Genomic DNA, 17,082 nt, shown 5'->3' on the forward strand with positions numbered 1-17,082 from the left:
TGATTTAACGGAAACATTAATCAAAACAAAATAAATACCATAAGAATAAAATTCACGATAAACAGTTCTATGGTTGGTCTGTGATCCTTGGATGCCGAAGGCGTCCTTGGGGTAATCTGGTAGTTCCTACGGGATGGAGATGATGAGATCGGTCCATGGATTTTCTTACTCCGAGAGGGAAAGACCCTTCCCTTTTGGGACGGTTGTGAACGACCCCAAGAACACCTTCGCATCTACGGATCATGGACCGACCGATATAATCATGTTCAATGATCGATCAGTGACCCCAAGGACCATAAAAACCTTATTAAAGAAATCAAATCACAGTAACAAATCCACAATTTACTCAGGGGTGTTTGGGATTGTTTATTTGAAACAGCTTATGCTTTTCTACAAAAGTCTTTATCAAGTTATTATAAGTTAGAATGATTTAACTTCTTCAAAAACTCTTTAATACCGATTTGGCACCAATATAAACTATTTATCCAAACACTCAAAAATGCTATTACCGATGTCAAACCAAAATAAGTCAATAAGTTATATATTTCAACTAATATTTCAGGTGTCGAATAAAAATGAAAGATACCCTTCCTTTTTACCCTTTAGCTAAAACCCTTGATGAAAAACCCCCAAATGTTGTTGCTATTCACCCACGACGAAACAAATTCATCATAATTTCGAAGCTGTTAATCAAAGCATAAGATCAGCCATCCATGGAAACCAAACCCTAGCAATCTCGCTTCTGCTACAACTATCACCTCCTTATTCTTCTTCTCCGTCCAATGTTTGCTACAAAGAACCTTCAAAAGCGCTGCTTTCAAACCCTCACCTCCCGTTTCATCACCAATTGCTCCAAGTATGTATATGTGTGTGTGTATGTATAACCTATTCGTAAATTGAATTTGATTCGATTTTCTATGTTCTTCAGGGATGTGAAGTTGTTAAGAGGTGCTACTACGCCTAATTTTACACCGACGAATGATTTTCATGCCAGTTTCGTGATAAGAGACGAGAAATTTTTGAGCTCAATCAACGTTTGGAATTGCTTTGATGGACGTCGGACGTTTTCGACTGCTAGGGGTCGGAGCATGAGGAGTAAAGTGGAGATGCGGATGAAGAAAGAGTCTGGTAAAACTCTAAGGGAGATTAGGCGGGCGAAGAAGATTCAGAAGAAATTGATGACTGATGAGGAACGTCTCATTTACAATCTCAAAAGAGTATGATTCTCTCTTCCAATCTTCCATCTCTGTAGTCAATTACATAATGTATTATTGAAGTATTCGATTGCATCATATATATATATACATACATACATACAGCTTCAATTTTCATGAATTTTGTTGATTCAATGTGTTTCTGCTTTGCCTTTCTTGAGATTGCTATTGGATTATGTGAAATACTAAGAGGCTGCTTACTTATATCTTAATGAACTTAATGGTCTGGGCAGCTTATTCGTTCAGCCATACAAGAGTGTTTTTATAAGCCTTACTCTTTAAGCCACTAAACCAAAATGGCGATATGGAATAAGCCAGGACCCCTCAGTTGTCCTCTTTAAGCTACCTCAAACAAACTAATACCAGAAATTACCCCGAAATAATCCAACTATCTCTCTTTGCCTCCTTCAAACCCATTGGTCTCCTGTCCCTCAAATAGACAAATTTATCTGGACAAACAACTTAACTTATACAGGACTTAATGTTGAAAAAAGTAAACAACCCCTAAATTTTTGTAATTGTGAAATGAGATGACCTAGAAGGTTTCTTTAGATATGCATTTGCTTAAACTTATGTCTGTTACGGTGCTCTGATTGCATAAATTCTCAGGTGAAAGCTCACACTAAAAACATTCATTTAGGGTGGGTTTGTTTGGTACCCTACAGGACAGTACAAGACAGAACACAAACTTAGGTCCCGTTTGGTTTGCGGGATTGGATTGGATTGGATTTGGAGGGATTTGGAATTGAATACCATTCCAATCCCATGTTTGGTTTGAAGGATTTCATGGATCTGAAATTCCCAAACATAGGATTTTGAAATCCCTTGGGGTTGGTATTTCATGGGATTTCGTAGGATTTGTATGTAATGATGGTTTAATAAATGTTAAAAATATTTGTTTTGTAATAATCAATAAACTAAAAAGGTAATTTAATTATTTTTATAAATAATGGAATTTAATTCCATTCCAAATCCTACACACCAAAGATGAATCCTTCCATGAAATCCAAATCCCTCAAAACCATTCCATCAAACAAACTCCCCTTATTGTCTCATGTTTGGTGCTTACATTTAGACCAGAACAAAACATGACGGAGCGGAACAAATGTGCATTTTGTTGTCCCATCAATATAGGTGGACTTGGGTTGTGATGCACTGGTTAAGTAAGACTCAGGAGGATGCAGTGGAAATATCATCTTCTTTGGGTTCAAATCTTGGCGCTGCCAAAGCCCTTGCAGCCAGGGAGGTTCACCTGCGATGACTCCAAGCCATTTGTGGTCGCGGGGGATTAGTTGGTGCACGTAAGCTGGAGATAAGACAAGATTGGTAAATTACTAAATTATACTTGCTAAATTTAAACCCTAAAATCTAGCACAATTCTTTCACCGACCTACCTCACTCTTGCCCGTCTAGTCTGTCCAGTCCCGTATGCATACCAAACACAACTTTACTTTCATTAATATTCTCTTAAAAGATTGGCACTATTTCATGCCATATTTGTTCCAATTAAATGCAGGCGAAGAAAAAAGTGGCATTGCTTCTCCAGAAGCTAAAGAAATATGAGCTACCTGAGTTGCCAGCTCCACGGCACGATCCTGAGCTGTTGACGCCTGAACAAATCCAGGCGTTAAAAAAGATTGGGTTCCGGAATAGAAATTATGTACCAGTTGGTGTTCGTGGAGTGTTCGGAGGTGTGGTTCAGAACATGCACATGCATTGGAAATTCCATGAGACCGTGCAAGTTTGTTGTGATAACTTCCCGAAAGAAAAGATCAAGGAGATGGCAACCATGCTTGCAAGATTGAGCGGCGGCATTGTGGTGAACATACATAATGTGAAAACGATTATCATGTTCCGTGGAAGAAATTATAGACAACCGAAGAATTTGATACCAATCAACACCCTTACGAAAAGAAAGGTAAGACTTTATTCTGTTTCACCTTTTGTACCTTCAACTTAATTTGATTACGGTTGTGTTTGGCAACCGTAAGCTAGCTTATTTTGAGTTTATTGAAAAAGCACGTTTGATTAGCCATAAGCCGGCTTTTTGAAACGCCACTTCAAGTAGTTTTGTTTCAATAAGCTTTAGGAGCTTTTTCCATTTTTTGTGATTATGCCCTTTATATTTTTCAAGTTAAATTTTCAACATGTCCTTTTAGGTGATTTTATATAGTCGGCTAGTTTTTATCAAACATGATTAACTTATTTTTTTTGAGTTTATTGGAAAATCCCCGTTTGGTTTTCCATAAGCTAGCTTGTTGAAACGCTAGTTCAAGTAGCTTTTCAATAAGCTCCATGCTTTTTTCCAATTATACCCCTTATGTCATTGTAGTTGATTTTTGTTGTCATCTAGCTTATCAGCTAGTTTTTATCACACATGACTAGTTGTGAGCCAATAACTAACTTTAGCAACCGGCTTATCAGCTAATTTGTCAAACATAGCGTAATTTGTGATTGTTCTGATAAATTACTCCAAGGGTCGGGTTCAAACTAGAACAATGACCAAATAAGATAACATGAGAGCGGTCAAATAATATATGATCTCACACTAAAATCACGTTTATCACATGTGATTCATGCGACCTTGCTTTAATCGTGTTCCTTATTCATGTGATTTTAGTGGAAAATCACGTGATTTTGGCCATTCTTGTGTTTTCTTATTTTGGCCCTGGCGTTTGAACCTCTCTCATGAAAGCCGAATTGTCATTGATATGCAGGCATTGTTTAAAGCTCGATTTGAACAAGCGCTTGAATCTCAAAAACTGAACATAAAGAAGATAGAGCAGCAGCTTAGAAGGATGAACGTAAACCCTGATGATCCAGTTGCCATGGCCAGCATACAAAGAGTGGCGTCCACTTTCTTTAACGCAATCGACAAGAAAGAAGGAAGCCCATATGTCTTCCGTGGCGACAAACCGAAAGAAACGGGTATCGGAGGCATAAAAGAATCCGAATCTGGTGAAGATAGTGATCAAGAAGAGCTCGATAAATTCATAGCAGAGATCGAGGATGCAGCCGACAGAGAATGGGAAGAAGAAGAAGCTGCCGAGAAAGAAGAAGTCAACAGAATTCGATATCTTTATAGAGAAGATTATGATGGAAGGTATACGAAACCCGATATGGGTAGGAGGGCCCCACAGAGGTCGAGTAATAGCGAGAACGATGAGGTTGATGAAGATGATGAAAATGACTCGGATGAAGCTCCTTATGTATATGATGTTCCTAAGGTCGAAAGATGGAAGAGGGGTAAAAATGGAAATTCAGGTGATGGTGAGAGATTTAGCCGAAGAGATGAAGGTAGGTTCGGAAGAGAGTCCGTTCAAGAAGAACCCGAGTCGGAAGATATGTTGGATGATTTGGAAAACGTCATGTTTGAATCCGATGAAGAAAAGCCGAATATAGGGAACGAGGATAAGTTTTCAAATGGTCATGGAAAGGATGATTTTCGGAACCCCGAAATATTGATCCTGGAATCAGAAGAGGAAGAGCCTGAATCAAGATCATCAGCAAAAATTGTGGACGAAAAATGGGATAGCGATTAACTTGGAGGTAACGAATCATTTAGCGTCACCTTTTCTTAAGAGTCCCAATCATTTTCGCAAACCTCCTAGTTCATACAAACCAATCGATTGAGATATTTATGGAAATTGATGCCAATTCATTTAGGGCATATGATTGTTAGCAGCTTAATGAGCTTAAGGGGATTCACATCTTATTCGGGCAGTTATAAATGACTGTTTGGTGGTGGTTTAGTGATATAGAAAATGGCTTATTCAGTGAGCTTCTAGGGAGGAGCTTTATGCAAAAAGCCAAGTTTTTCTTAAACATGTCTCTCCTAGTTAAAAAGTACGCATCTTCCATCTATGGAAAAACCCTCCATAACAAAAACCTTACCACTCTATACAGATAAATTAATCTACACAGACAGCTTTATCCATACATGACTTAATGGAAAACCAACGAAACAACCTCTTATTATGATATGGATATTTATGGAACCCAAATATTCATTAGACTAGATGGACGGTTGAGATTTGTTTGTATGGATTAAGAGGTTTGCAAATGATTGGGACACCTTAATTGGTTTTGCTCATCTATTCGTATGTTATCTCAACCTACTTTTCAAAACTTTACCATATCGACTTCCTCTAGTTGCTCAGCTCTTTGAGGGTAGAGGTCAGGTCTGCTACATCTTAACCTGCTTAGATCCCATCACCAGATCAGATATACTGGGTTCGTTTGATTTGATTTGTACATGACTAGTGGTTGTTTCCGAACCTTTAGAATAACTATTTGAAGTGTTTTTCATGCAGGTGAACCTATAATTTCTCTTCAATCAAATTCACATGTGAATTAAGCTTAAGATTGTTTAAGAGAATTTGAGTTGCAGTCTAGATTGTGTTGATGAAGCAGTCAAAAATGGTGTTGGGGATGCATTGATATTCACAAATGAATCGAGCCATGAGATTGTGTAGGGGAGTTTTGAGTTCACAAATTTTGACACAAACTATTTATACTATCATGTGTTCCTTTCGGATATCGAATTCTATTAACATTATATCCTGTTATAGTCGCTTTTCTAAAGGCCCGTTTGGTTTGGTGGGATTTGGAATTGGATTTCATTTCAATACAGCGTTTGTTTTAAAGGGAAGTCCGGAATTGAAATCCCGGAATCTCGATGAAATCTCACAAGCATTGGATTTAGAAACCTCATGGGGTCGTTGGTACCGAAATCCTTAAAAACCATTCCGCCAAATCAAATGCACGGTCCCCTTCTTGAAATTTTGGTTCTTTTGACACCTCGGTTATAAATGATGGTTTACGTTGATTCTCGTATATATAGGTTTTGTGATGAATGAATATGTGATCCATATGGTGCATTTAGTATGCGTGGCGTGACATGATAGATTAAAAACTTATTGTCCAATATATGGCATGACATGATTGAGTGGAACGAAAATGCAATTTTTTATGTCACTCTCCTTCGTTCAATCCTGTCATGTCTTATTCAATGCATTCCATTTAGGTTCAGTGAGAGCCTGAGAGGCTTCATTTGAATATACCTCTCTCCAACCGAGACGAACCGAGAATTTTTCTTTGAAGCGGTGATACCCATTTGATTACAAGAAAATATGAATATTTTTCATAGAATCATAATTTGTCTGTTGGTTAGTTCATTGATTTTCATACGTAAAGTCTCGTGTTCAAGTTTTTTATTGCAAGTTTTTTCAGAAACATAATAAATCTAAAATTAAAAGCTAAAAACTAAGAATATGACACTAACAGATTCGAACTTGAATTTGGGGTGCAAATCAACTCTAACAAGGGAATCTTATGTCTTTGTTGTCGTTTCAAAATATATATGCCGGCAAACAACAAATTTAAACAGTGACACTTTTCATGACCCTAAAATTTTACACAAGAATGAAACAGTGGCTCATGTCACCACTTGAACCACCTGGGTCCATCCCTGCTTTCCAACCATCTTGTTTATAGTTTTAGAATCAATTTTTACAGAATGTTTCAAAAGAAGAAGGTATCAATTTACGAGAATACTAGAACACCTAAAAGAGACAATAACCAGGTGATACGCATGGACCTAGATAGCAGGCTAAGGGGTTGTTTGTTTACCTCTTAATAGTTCCATTAAAAGACAGCCTCTGAATCGTTAAGAGGTGAATTTTGTTTGGCAAAAAAAAATCCGTCTCTTAATGGTTCTAAAACCCTCTGAATGATTTTGTATCATAGGCCTCCCTTAACCATTAAGCGCTATAATTTCATTGTAAACAATTATCAAACAATTATATTTCATTTTACACTTTATCATGAGAGTCTCTTAATTATTCTGACCACTTAATCATTCTACACCAAACAACAACTACCAAACAGCCCTCAAGTCACCTACCCACTTTTTTGTCCCGATACAGTGTTATATTTGAAGGTTTTCTATTTAAGATGTTCTTGTGTTTTCATAAAATAGTGTCGTTCCCGTTTGAAATCCATCCTGATTTTTATACTTAAACCTCCTCTCTATTCATGTTAAAAGTGTAATAAAACATCAAAGAGCCTTTAGCCTAACGGTATCATAGTCTTTGGCCTCCTAAGAGATCAGATGTTCAAATCACTAACGTGAAGATGATGTATGAATTTATTTGTTACATTTATTATATATAAATATTATATACCTAAAAAATTATAATAAAGCACTTTGGGAACATGAAATTGATAATATGATGATGACAAAAAGTTGGTTGTGTGGTGGGTATAGAAGATTGACTCTGTAAATTCTCTTTCCTAAGTCCACCATCCATTACAAAAAGTAGATGTCTCTTTCTCTTAAATCCTTTGAAAAATTCCCAAAAACCACCCACTTTTACTTTTAATTACTTGTGCACTTAGCTTTCAATCCAACACCAAATAAAGGGTTTTTTTTTAATATATAATATTTATATACGATAAATAGAATAAATAAATTTACATACTTTTTTCATCTTTAATGAGGTTTGAACTTATGACTTCTTAAAAGGCCAAAGACTCACATACCGTTAGACTAAAGATCTTTTGGTTAAGGGTTTGTTTAGTTGAATTAATTTCTCAGAAACTAAATTTAAGACTCTAAAGTCTCCATTAATTTGTGGAATTGAAGAATTCTAATCTAATCTCATATTTGGTTTGAAGGATTTCATGGAGTAACAGAAAGGTTGTCTTTTTGAGCAAAAAATACAAACAAAAAACACTAAACTTCCTTTCTTCATTTTTAAAGAATCTGTTAAAGATCTTCTAAAATATATATAGATCTGACTTCTACCCTAAATAATAATGCAGTTATTTCATAAAGACCTCAGATCATAAAAAATGCAAAAAAAGATATAAAACCATATAAAACAAAAGATCCCATATTGTAAAAAAGAACTCAAATCTGCAAATGTATTATTATATAAACATCTCTGCAATCTAAAAGAATTTTAGATTGCAGAGATGAAAGGGTAAAAAATGTACAACTAAACCACCCCCAAATTAAAAAAATAAAAATAAACCAGATAAAATCCGATTAAAAAAATAGCCAATCCATCGATTTGAATTTATTTTATAGCCATTTTTTTAAAGTAAATTCCCGATATAAGTTATGGGTATTTTGGGAATTTGTTTTAAAAAATAACTGTAAAACAAATACAATCAGATGGATTGGCTATTTCTGTCAATTTTTCTCTAAGGAAACCATACTTTAAAAAGAAGTAACTGTTTTATACCTCCTCATCTAGACTTGTTCAGCCAGCTTCCCTGATACAGTTCCCAGGCAAAAGATACCGGTATTTTTCGGCATGATTCAATAGATACGACGGAAGATGAACGGCCGAATACGAATGCGGGATCGGACCCATTTTCGCTATGATATCCCTGAACGTGTACTCTTCAGGTAGCATATCGTACAAGTCGTCACCGTTGCAAATCACGTTCTGGATCCTTCTCGGGTCAAGAAAGTGCGAGAATCGGACACGATCTGTGTGGCTATAAGCTTTCATCTTGAATATGAAATCGCTGATCTTTCTGAAGCAGAAACTACAGTGCCACCCCGAGTCCGCCAATAGGTGGTCGGTCTGGCGGTAATGAGCGTATCTCGTTTTGCCCTTTTGGTATTGATGAACGGATGCCCGCCAGCTGCTGTGATCCACGTTGAACTCGAAAGAGTACAAATAGTTGTTTAGATTCAAATGAACGATCTGTGGTGGCCCTTCACACCATCTCAAAAGATCGATTGTGTGGGCGCTCGGGATTTCGTCAACATCCGACATTATCAACAAATCACCGTCTTCGATTCCCGCTATTCTTAAAAGATGGTCAAGAGCCACACGTTGGTAAGCCTCTTCGATAAAAGGGTTTTCGCCCGTTTTGAATCTACCCCCAATCGTGCCGTAGGTCAAACGGGGTTCGATAAAGTCAAACTTTTCCCGATTGATTGCGAAATAGTGGGGTTTCGGGATGCTAGTGAAAGTAGAGTTGGTTTCAAGAAGCACAAATTGAGTGATATAAGGGTGGAGTTCTTTCCATCTAATTGTAAGCATATCTACCTCATTGTTGAAAAGAACGGCATCATATACTTTTCGGGGGAAATCTCGAAGCTCCCATCCATGGAGTTTGCAGAGAGAAGCCATTGAAACGTTTTCGTGATAGTAATGAGGAATGTGAATGAACGGTTTTGGAGGCGATTGCCATAGAGGTCGAAGAAAGTAGGTGACTTTTTGTCCATGGAAGTAAATACCCACGATACCGAATGGAATGACTAGAAATAATACAACAAACATCCGTAAGTCCAGGGTTTGCATCATGCAACGGATTCGGGACATTCTGCTTACCTCCTACAAAGTAGAAAACCATCGAAAAAAGACCCTGTAAGCATTAATTTCAGATAAACCAAACCAAACCAAACCAAACAATCACAGTATATCCCAAGTAGAGTACAGTCTAAGAGCATGATGTATGCAAACTTGACATCTACCAAATAGTAGAACGGCCGATCTATGCATAGGATGTATGCAGACCTAACTTCTACCAAACAGTAAAATGGTTGGTCTATGGGTATGATAACCTCTACCAAATAGTAGAACAGAGATTTCAACGTTAATTGAATTATTAAAATATTCTATAATTTATCAATACAATACACTTAAAAAAATTATGTATAATAATAATAGCTCAATCTGATTGGTTGGAATGAATAAGATAATCATTTCTCTCTCCTAACATCAACATTCAAATAATTCTCTAAACTTTAAGTTATCTGATATTTTCTCTATTTTAAAGAACAATATAAAATCTTTAGTTTCTTTATTTTAGAGAATCTGTTGGAGATGTTTTTATGTAGACCTCCACCAAATAATAGAATGGTTATGATGCATGTATGTAGACCTGACATAAAACAAAAAGTAGATAAGCTGTAAGTGACCTATAAGTAGAATCGTTGGTATGTCAGTATGATGTAAGCAGACATGACATCTAACAAAAGAACAACATTGGGTATGATGTATGCAGACCTGACCTCTGTACTATGTAAGGCACTCCGTAAGCTTGTGAAATACCTAAAACTCTATCCAGAATGAGATTGGACAGAAGAGCTTATGAACATATTCCTTGCAGATGCTCTTGCTTTTTTATACAAAAACCCCCTTTCAAAATGAATCTGATAACAATAGATCGAGAGATTCTTATGGAATCAAATGGAAAAAGTTGAAAACCTTTCTTCCTTCTTAAACAAAATTGCATCATATGCCCACAATCAGTGCAATAAAACCATAATCACTTTTATGCATGTATTCTTGATTTTTCTTGATTTTCCATTAAATCATGTATAAATAAAAGTTGACTGTTGTGAATTAATCTGACCGTATAAATTGGGAAATTTTTGTTTCGGAAAGTTTTTTCATTGATAAAATTGCGTGTTTTTAATTAGGAGGGACAAGTTTGAGAAAAATGCACGAAGCTCCTCCTCCGATAAGCTTACTGAACAAGCCACAAGCCACTTTTTATATCATTAAGCTAGCGGAATAAGCATCACACCGGTTAAGCTGTTAACAACCAGTCCCTAAAAGCCCTAGAAAAGTTCATACTTGCAATCTAACCCCTTCAAATCCCATTTTCTACTTCAAATTCCTCCAAATACACAATGGAAATTCTAGGGTTCACCTTAAAATCAATTCATTGGGGTTTTAATTAACAACATTCCCATCAACCCATCAAAATTCCTAAAATCAAATGATACAAATTAAAATCGAAACGAAATAGCATACAAATATACAATTAAACGATGTAATTCATAAATGAATAGATACATATAATATATATATATATATATATATATATATATATATATATACACACACACATACCTGGCCACAAACGTCGTCCCAATAGTCATCCTTCTTTTTGGAAGATGAATAACCATCAGGCATATCGAGGGCTCAAATCAAACAGAAAAAGTAAGATTAGAACTGGTGATTTGAGCCCTCCACAATCCTGAGGGCTAATTCTTCTTCTCTGTTGTTGCGATTATCAGCAGAAAACCCTGATCAAATGTCTGGGTTCGGGGGCACGTAAACGAAATTTGAATTCAGATAACCAAAAAAGTGCGGTTAAATAATATGAATTCAAAAATGGCCCCCAAAATCGGACCAAAATTTCAGGAACTCGTTCTGCGATAATCCTTTCAACCTTCTAAATTATAGCCGTTTGCTAGTTTCAATGGTTCTCTTCCCTTTTCTCTCTCTCTCTCTCTCTCTCTCTCTCTCTCTATATATATATATATATATATGTATCTATATATCAACAAAGAGCAATATAGGGTCTATATAGATACAGATTCTGTATGTATATATAGAGTGTGTTTCAGTCTCTCTGTCCCCCTGAATTTTGAGAGAAATTGAAATCAGAGCTCGACCCTTCAAATTCTTCGGGTTTTATAAATAAAATAAAATAAAGAGTAAATTACGTTTTTGGTCCTTGTGTTTTGTTAAAAATGGCGGTTTTAATCCATGTGGTTTTTGAAATTATAATTTTTGTCCTTATAGTTTCTAACTCATTTCTATTTATCATTGAGTTTAAACGCTACTTTCAACTTTTAAGTATAAAAGATTAGAATAGAAAATAATTTAGAAAAAGCAAGAAAGAAAATAGCAATAAATTTTAAATCATAACAACAAAAAAGTTAACAAACTATAAGGGATTGTTTAACGGTTGTTGAATGGTTTGATGCAGAATGATTAAGTGATCAGAACAATTAAGAGGCTCTCATGTTATAGTGTAAAATGAAATATAATTGTTTGGTAATTGTTTAAGATGAAATTATAACGCTAAATTGTTAAGAAATATGCATGATACAAAATCATTCAGATGGTTTTAGAACCATTAAGAGACAATCTTTTTTGGTCAAATAAGATTCACCTCTTGATGATTTAGAAATTTTCTCGTAATAGAACTATTAAAGATAGACAAACAACCCAAAATAGAAATAGGGATGAAAATTGTAATTTCAAATATATATGGATGGAAATAGAAATTTTTAACAAACCGTAAGAACTAAATAAGTAATTTACCCCGAGTTAAAAGGGTTTTTTCTTGTGGGGCAAGGAACATGATAGTTCACGTGGGACTTCGGTTTGTCACCGTCGGATCGGATTGGTGGAATTGTCATGAGGGTGTGGATGGATTATTATCGTGGATAATTAAAATAACCGATAAGTAAATATTTTAATGATTTTTTTATAATTTGGTAAAATTAAAAAAGTAAAAGTAAAGATGTTTTAAAGATGTGTATTAATTCCAAATATTTTTTCTATTTTTAATATTAATTAAATTATTATAAAAGTTTTTGGGTATTTGATAATTTAACAGTTTTTAAACATTTAATAAAAAATAATAGTTTTTATATTTCTTTTTCCAAATATGGTAATTTTTAATACGTTAATGTTTCGTTTCATTCTTGTCTTTATGGATGTCAGAATACGATTTTATGTACTTTTAAAAAAATGATAATGCTCTTATTTTTGAATAAAATATAAATTTGAAAATATTATAAATTTTTAAAAAAATAACATGAAATAATTTTTGGTTTAATAATAGGCACCAAATCGCTGTGACAACGCCTTCCTTGTAATTTTTTAAGTTCAATAACGAAGCAATTTATTTTTTATATAATAATATAATTTTTTATAAATATAATAACTAAGTATTATGTTAGAACTCAGTGATTATCCTGATTATATTTTATATTTTTTATAATTAAAATGATGTGTTTATCATGTATTTAATCATGTTTATCTTCAGTTAGTTACACGAATTCAAACATAAAGCTTTAATAAGTTGTTCTTACGCACAATCTACTTGTAATCTTGAATTTTAAGTAATATGCATCAATAAACAGTACTTTATGCAAAAAAAAGTTTTGTTAAGAATTTTTGTCAAATGCTTTATAATATAGTATAGATAATAAATTATATCAAAATGTAACATACAATTATCGAATTTATTCAAAAAATAACAGAGTTATCGAAAATATATAAGAGCATCTTCAACAGCTAAAATACATAAAATGAGGCATTTCACATTTGTAATCTATTTTGCTCCAATATATCTTTTATATTGTTCTCTAAAATAGAGAATACTAAAGAAGGCTCCAGGTTTAGATAATTATCTAAAACTTGATGCGTGGAGAGAGAAATTAATTTTTTAATTTTTATTCTATGAATGGAATTAAATTACTACTGTTTTATATAGATTATTTTTAAAAATGTGTACTGAATGATAAATTTATCGAATATTTTAATAATACAATAAATGTTGAAATCTCTTAAAAGATAATACATTAAAAGTTAAATGTATTATTTTCTTAGAGATTCTAACTTTTAATTTTTAATTTTATAAAAATCTGTTAAAAATATTCTAAGTTTCTCAGTTTAATTTAATTTATCGAAAAATATTATCTTCTTTTGCAATTAAATATATTAAAATGAAGGTAATTTTTTCATACCATCTCCAACCCAACACTAAAAATACGAAAACGGAGATGTCATCTCTAACCCAACACTAAAAGAATAGAGGTTCACAACAAAACGTTATGAAGATAAAAAAAAGTCGAACATTCACAGCAAAAATATTGTAAAAGTTGTATTCACAACGTTTTGCTGTGAAGTTTCAAGTGTAAAAAAAATGATTTTATGGGTCTCAAGAAAACACGCTGCTCTCACGTGATCCCAAGTGTGTATGTATGTATATATATTATTTCACTTTTCTAATTATATATAGATTAATAGTTTAATACATTAATAAAATAATATATAATACGTTATTAAAAATATTTTTAGTGTGTGATTGAAGTTGAGTTTTATTTAGTGTTTTAGTGTTTTTTTCTAATAATTGAGTTTAACGGTAAATTTATTTATTTAAAAGAGTAAATTAATTTAAAAAAAATAAAAGTAGGTACATTCTTGGCAACAATCTCACAAGGAGACAATGAAGTTTGTTGGGATATTTCATAACACATGATTCTTATATGAATAATTTTGAGTTTAATTTTTTTTTCAAAAACAACAACAGGTTAATGCATGGTAACTGGTTAATGCTTCGACTTGTTACTCAAATGCTTAAATGTTTAAAATTTTACATCTTAGGTATCAAAATGAAAGTTTTGAAAGTACGTTACACAAAATATGAATCAAGTTAAAGCACGTTATTTTTTCATGTAATTTGCCCTATTGTATATTACTCTATTTAAACATGTCAATCAGTAAACACTTGTGACTCGACACAAAAGGAAAGGAGTCGACTGATAATCTCAACCATTGACAGGGCTAAAAATATCTGATTTAAAAAATATCTGATTTCAAACATGTTCATAATCTTTGCATTTATAACGTACATTTACCAACTATAAATAAATACCAATATGCTAATTATTTAATATCTTATGAGGAAATTAGTTAATGCACAATTGCACATTTTCCATTTTAATACACCAATTAAAAAAAATGTTTTTTTTGTGAAAATGTGGTATTAATTTTTGTTTTTCCTTTTATAAAAAAAATATTCGATGCATATTATTTGTTTTAATATATAATCTTATTTTAATAAAAAAAATTGATGATAACATTAATACTGTCAGCGACTTAATCATTTGAGAACTCTAAAAATTGTCAGATCTGTAAGAACGTCCACCTTAAGGTTTTGTTCAGATGATGTTTTTCATATAAGTATAATATTTAATGTACTAATTAACATATTGTATTTGTTTCACACATATTCGGTTCATAATGTAAAAAAAAATTAATGTATATTTTTGGTTTCACAAACACGTCAAAAAGGTTTACATTGTGAACCGAGTGCATGAAAAACAAGTACATTGTGAAACTGATATATGTTAATCACTACATTAAATTGTAGTCATGGATGGGGAAAATCATATGAAATAACACATGATGTGGTAGTTCTCATAATTAAAATAGTTCTCAAAAGAATGTCCCCACATGTTTTTTTTTAAGTATATAATATTTATATACGGCAAAATAAAATAAATAAACTTATACATCCTTTTTATATTTGATGAAGTTTGAACACCTGACCTCCTAATAGGCCAAAGACTCACATACCGCTAAATCAAACACCCTTTGATATCTATCTTTATTTTTTCTATATAATAAGATTCAAATTATCTTGATTTAAAAATTAAAAAAAAAAAAACTTACCTTTTAGGTGGTTGGAGAACTTGGTAAGATTTTGTTTCAAGAATGTCACCTAACATTTTTTTTAGGTTAACCCGATAAATACGAATAACGTTAGAGAATACTGATTTAAAAAGATTCTGGTTTGAATTTTTATCAGTGTTATTAACTTTTTATACATAAGCTTTACTGATTATAATGCTTAAAGTTTATTTGCCTAGATAACTGAATGTTTTCGCCATGTCAATGCTCATGCTCTCATACTTGATCATCGTACGTTCGTAAATCTGGTCCCGTCATCAAAATTTCGAGGTCCACCATAGGGTCCTTGGTCAAGAGTCTAAAGACATTATTGATGTTGCAATCGACAACCCAGTCACATCTTTGTTACATGGCAGTCAATCACCGACACATGTGGAATCTTATTTCATAATAAATAGATAGTCAACACAGTGCGTAACATGCTGCCCTGCTATCTGATGAGACATCTGTGTTTGCTAAGTAGGCCACACAGTGATCTGAATTTGATCGCTGGGCATCTTTTTTTTAATCATGTGTATCTAAACCAGCTTGTGTATACTTCAACTAATCTCATGAAATCCTAAAAATAGCAGTAGAAAAAAAGCCTCAATCATCTTGATCAAATTCGAGCAAACGACTTGTAAAACGGAATGCCGAGATCTAACTTTCGTTTATCAGTTGAACTAATAATTTAAAATATTCGGAGTTTGAGAATTAAAATCAATTTTATTAGAGCAACTAACACAAGAATCTATGATATATTATAAAGCATTTGACAAAAATCTTAAAAACCATTTTTTATGCATGAAGTACTGTTTATCGACACATCTTAAGGTTCTTTCTTGACCTAACTACAAAGATTCGGAGGAACGAGTATCCATTTTTTTTATAGATACGGCAAATAGATATCCACAAGAATTAGCTTATCGACTCCACGAACAGTACTATATTTAATCGTACCATGTAATCCTTTAAAAAGCGTTATGAGTGAGTTACTTCAACTCCATACTTTACTTAAAATTTAATGTTACAAATAAAATGTGCGTAACTACAACTTGTTAAAGCTTCATGTTTGAATTTGTGTAATTAACTGCAGATAAATATAGTTAAATACAAGATAAACATTTTATTTTGAATATAAAATTTTTAAAATATGATTAGGATAATCATTTAGTTCTAACAGAATACTTAATTATTATAAAAAATTATATTATTAAATCAAAAATAAATTATTTCGTTATTAAATCTAAATTAAATTATAATAAAAAATTTTAATTAAAGAAATTACATTAAAGAAACAATAACTTTTGAACAGTTAATTTGATAATAATATCGATATATTTATTTTCGAAATTTTATAATATCTTCAAATTTATATTTCATTAAAAAATAAAAACATTATCCCTTTGTGAAAACCACATAAACCATATTATAACATTTATAGAGACGAAATAAAACGAAAAATTAAAATTGAGATATATCTCGCTGCATTGCGCGAATACGCTTCTAGTATTTCTTAAAAAATTTATCCTTCTGTCCTAAATTAAGTATCCACATTTCTATTTTAATTTGTTCCAAAATAAGTGTCCGTTTTAAAAAATAAGTGTCCGTTTTAAAAAATAAGTTTGTATTTTCCCATT

General features: G+C 32.8%; 2 protein-coding genes across 3 annotated transcripts; one reads left to right on the plus strand and one right to left on the minus strand.

The window, feature by feature from the left end:
- Positions 1 to 613: 613 nt before the first annotated feature.
- Positions 614 to 5,608, plus strand: LOC112513400 (uncharacterized CRM domain-containing protein At3g25440, chloroplastic). Of its 2 annotated transcripts, none has more exons than XM_025119647.1 (5): positions 614 to 856; positions 929 to 1,217; positions 2,731 to 3,132; positions 3,932 to 4,763; positions 5,528 to 5,608. In XM_025119647.1, the coding sequence occupies exons 1-4, from the start codon at positions 783 to 785 to the stop codon at positions 4,754 to 4,756; spliced, it is 1,590 nt and encodes a 529-aa protein (XP_024975415.1). In that variant the 5' UTR covers positions 614 to 782; the 3' UTR covers positions 4,757 to 4,763; positions 5,528 to 5,608. The 2 variants fall into 2 exon arrangements, with proteins under 2 accessions (XP_024975415.1, XP_024975418.1); XM_025119650.1 differs by lacking the exon at positions 5,528 to 5,608 and adding an exon at positions 5,367 to 5,433.
- A 2,707-nt stretch (positions 5,609 to 8,315) lies between these two features.
- Positions 8,316 to 11,430, minus strand: LOC112513654 (beta-1,4-mannosyl-glycoprotein 4-beta-N-acetylglucosaminyltransferase-like). Its single transcript, XM_025119986.1, has 2 exons — positions 11,099 to 11,430; positions 8,316 to 9,571 (listed from the first exon to the last, which is right to left on the minus strand). Exons 1-2 carry the CDS (start codon positions 11,159 to 11,161, stop codon positions 8,483 to 8,485), a joined length of 1,152 nt encoding a protein of 383 aa, XP_024975754.1. The 5' UTR covers positions 11,162 to 11,430; the 3' UTR covers positions 8,316 to 8,482.
- Positions 11,431 to 17,082: the final 5,652 nt, after the last annotated feature.

This window comes from Cynara cardunculus (genome assembly GCF_001531365.2).
Source record: "Cynara cardunculus var. scolymus isolate 2C chromosome LG 5, CcrdV1, whole genome shotgun sequence".
In the NCBI taxonomy this organism is placed as follows: Eukaryota; Viridiplantae; Streptophyta; class Magnoliopsida; order Asterales; family Asteraceae; genus Cynara; species Cynara cardunculus.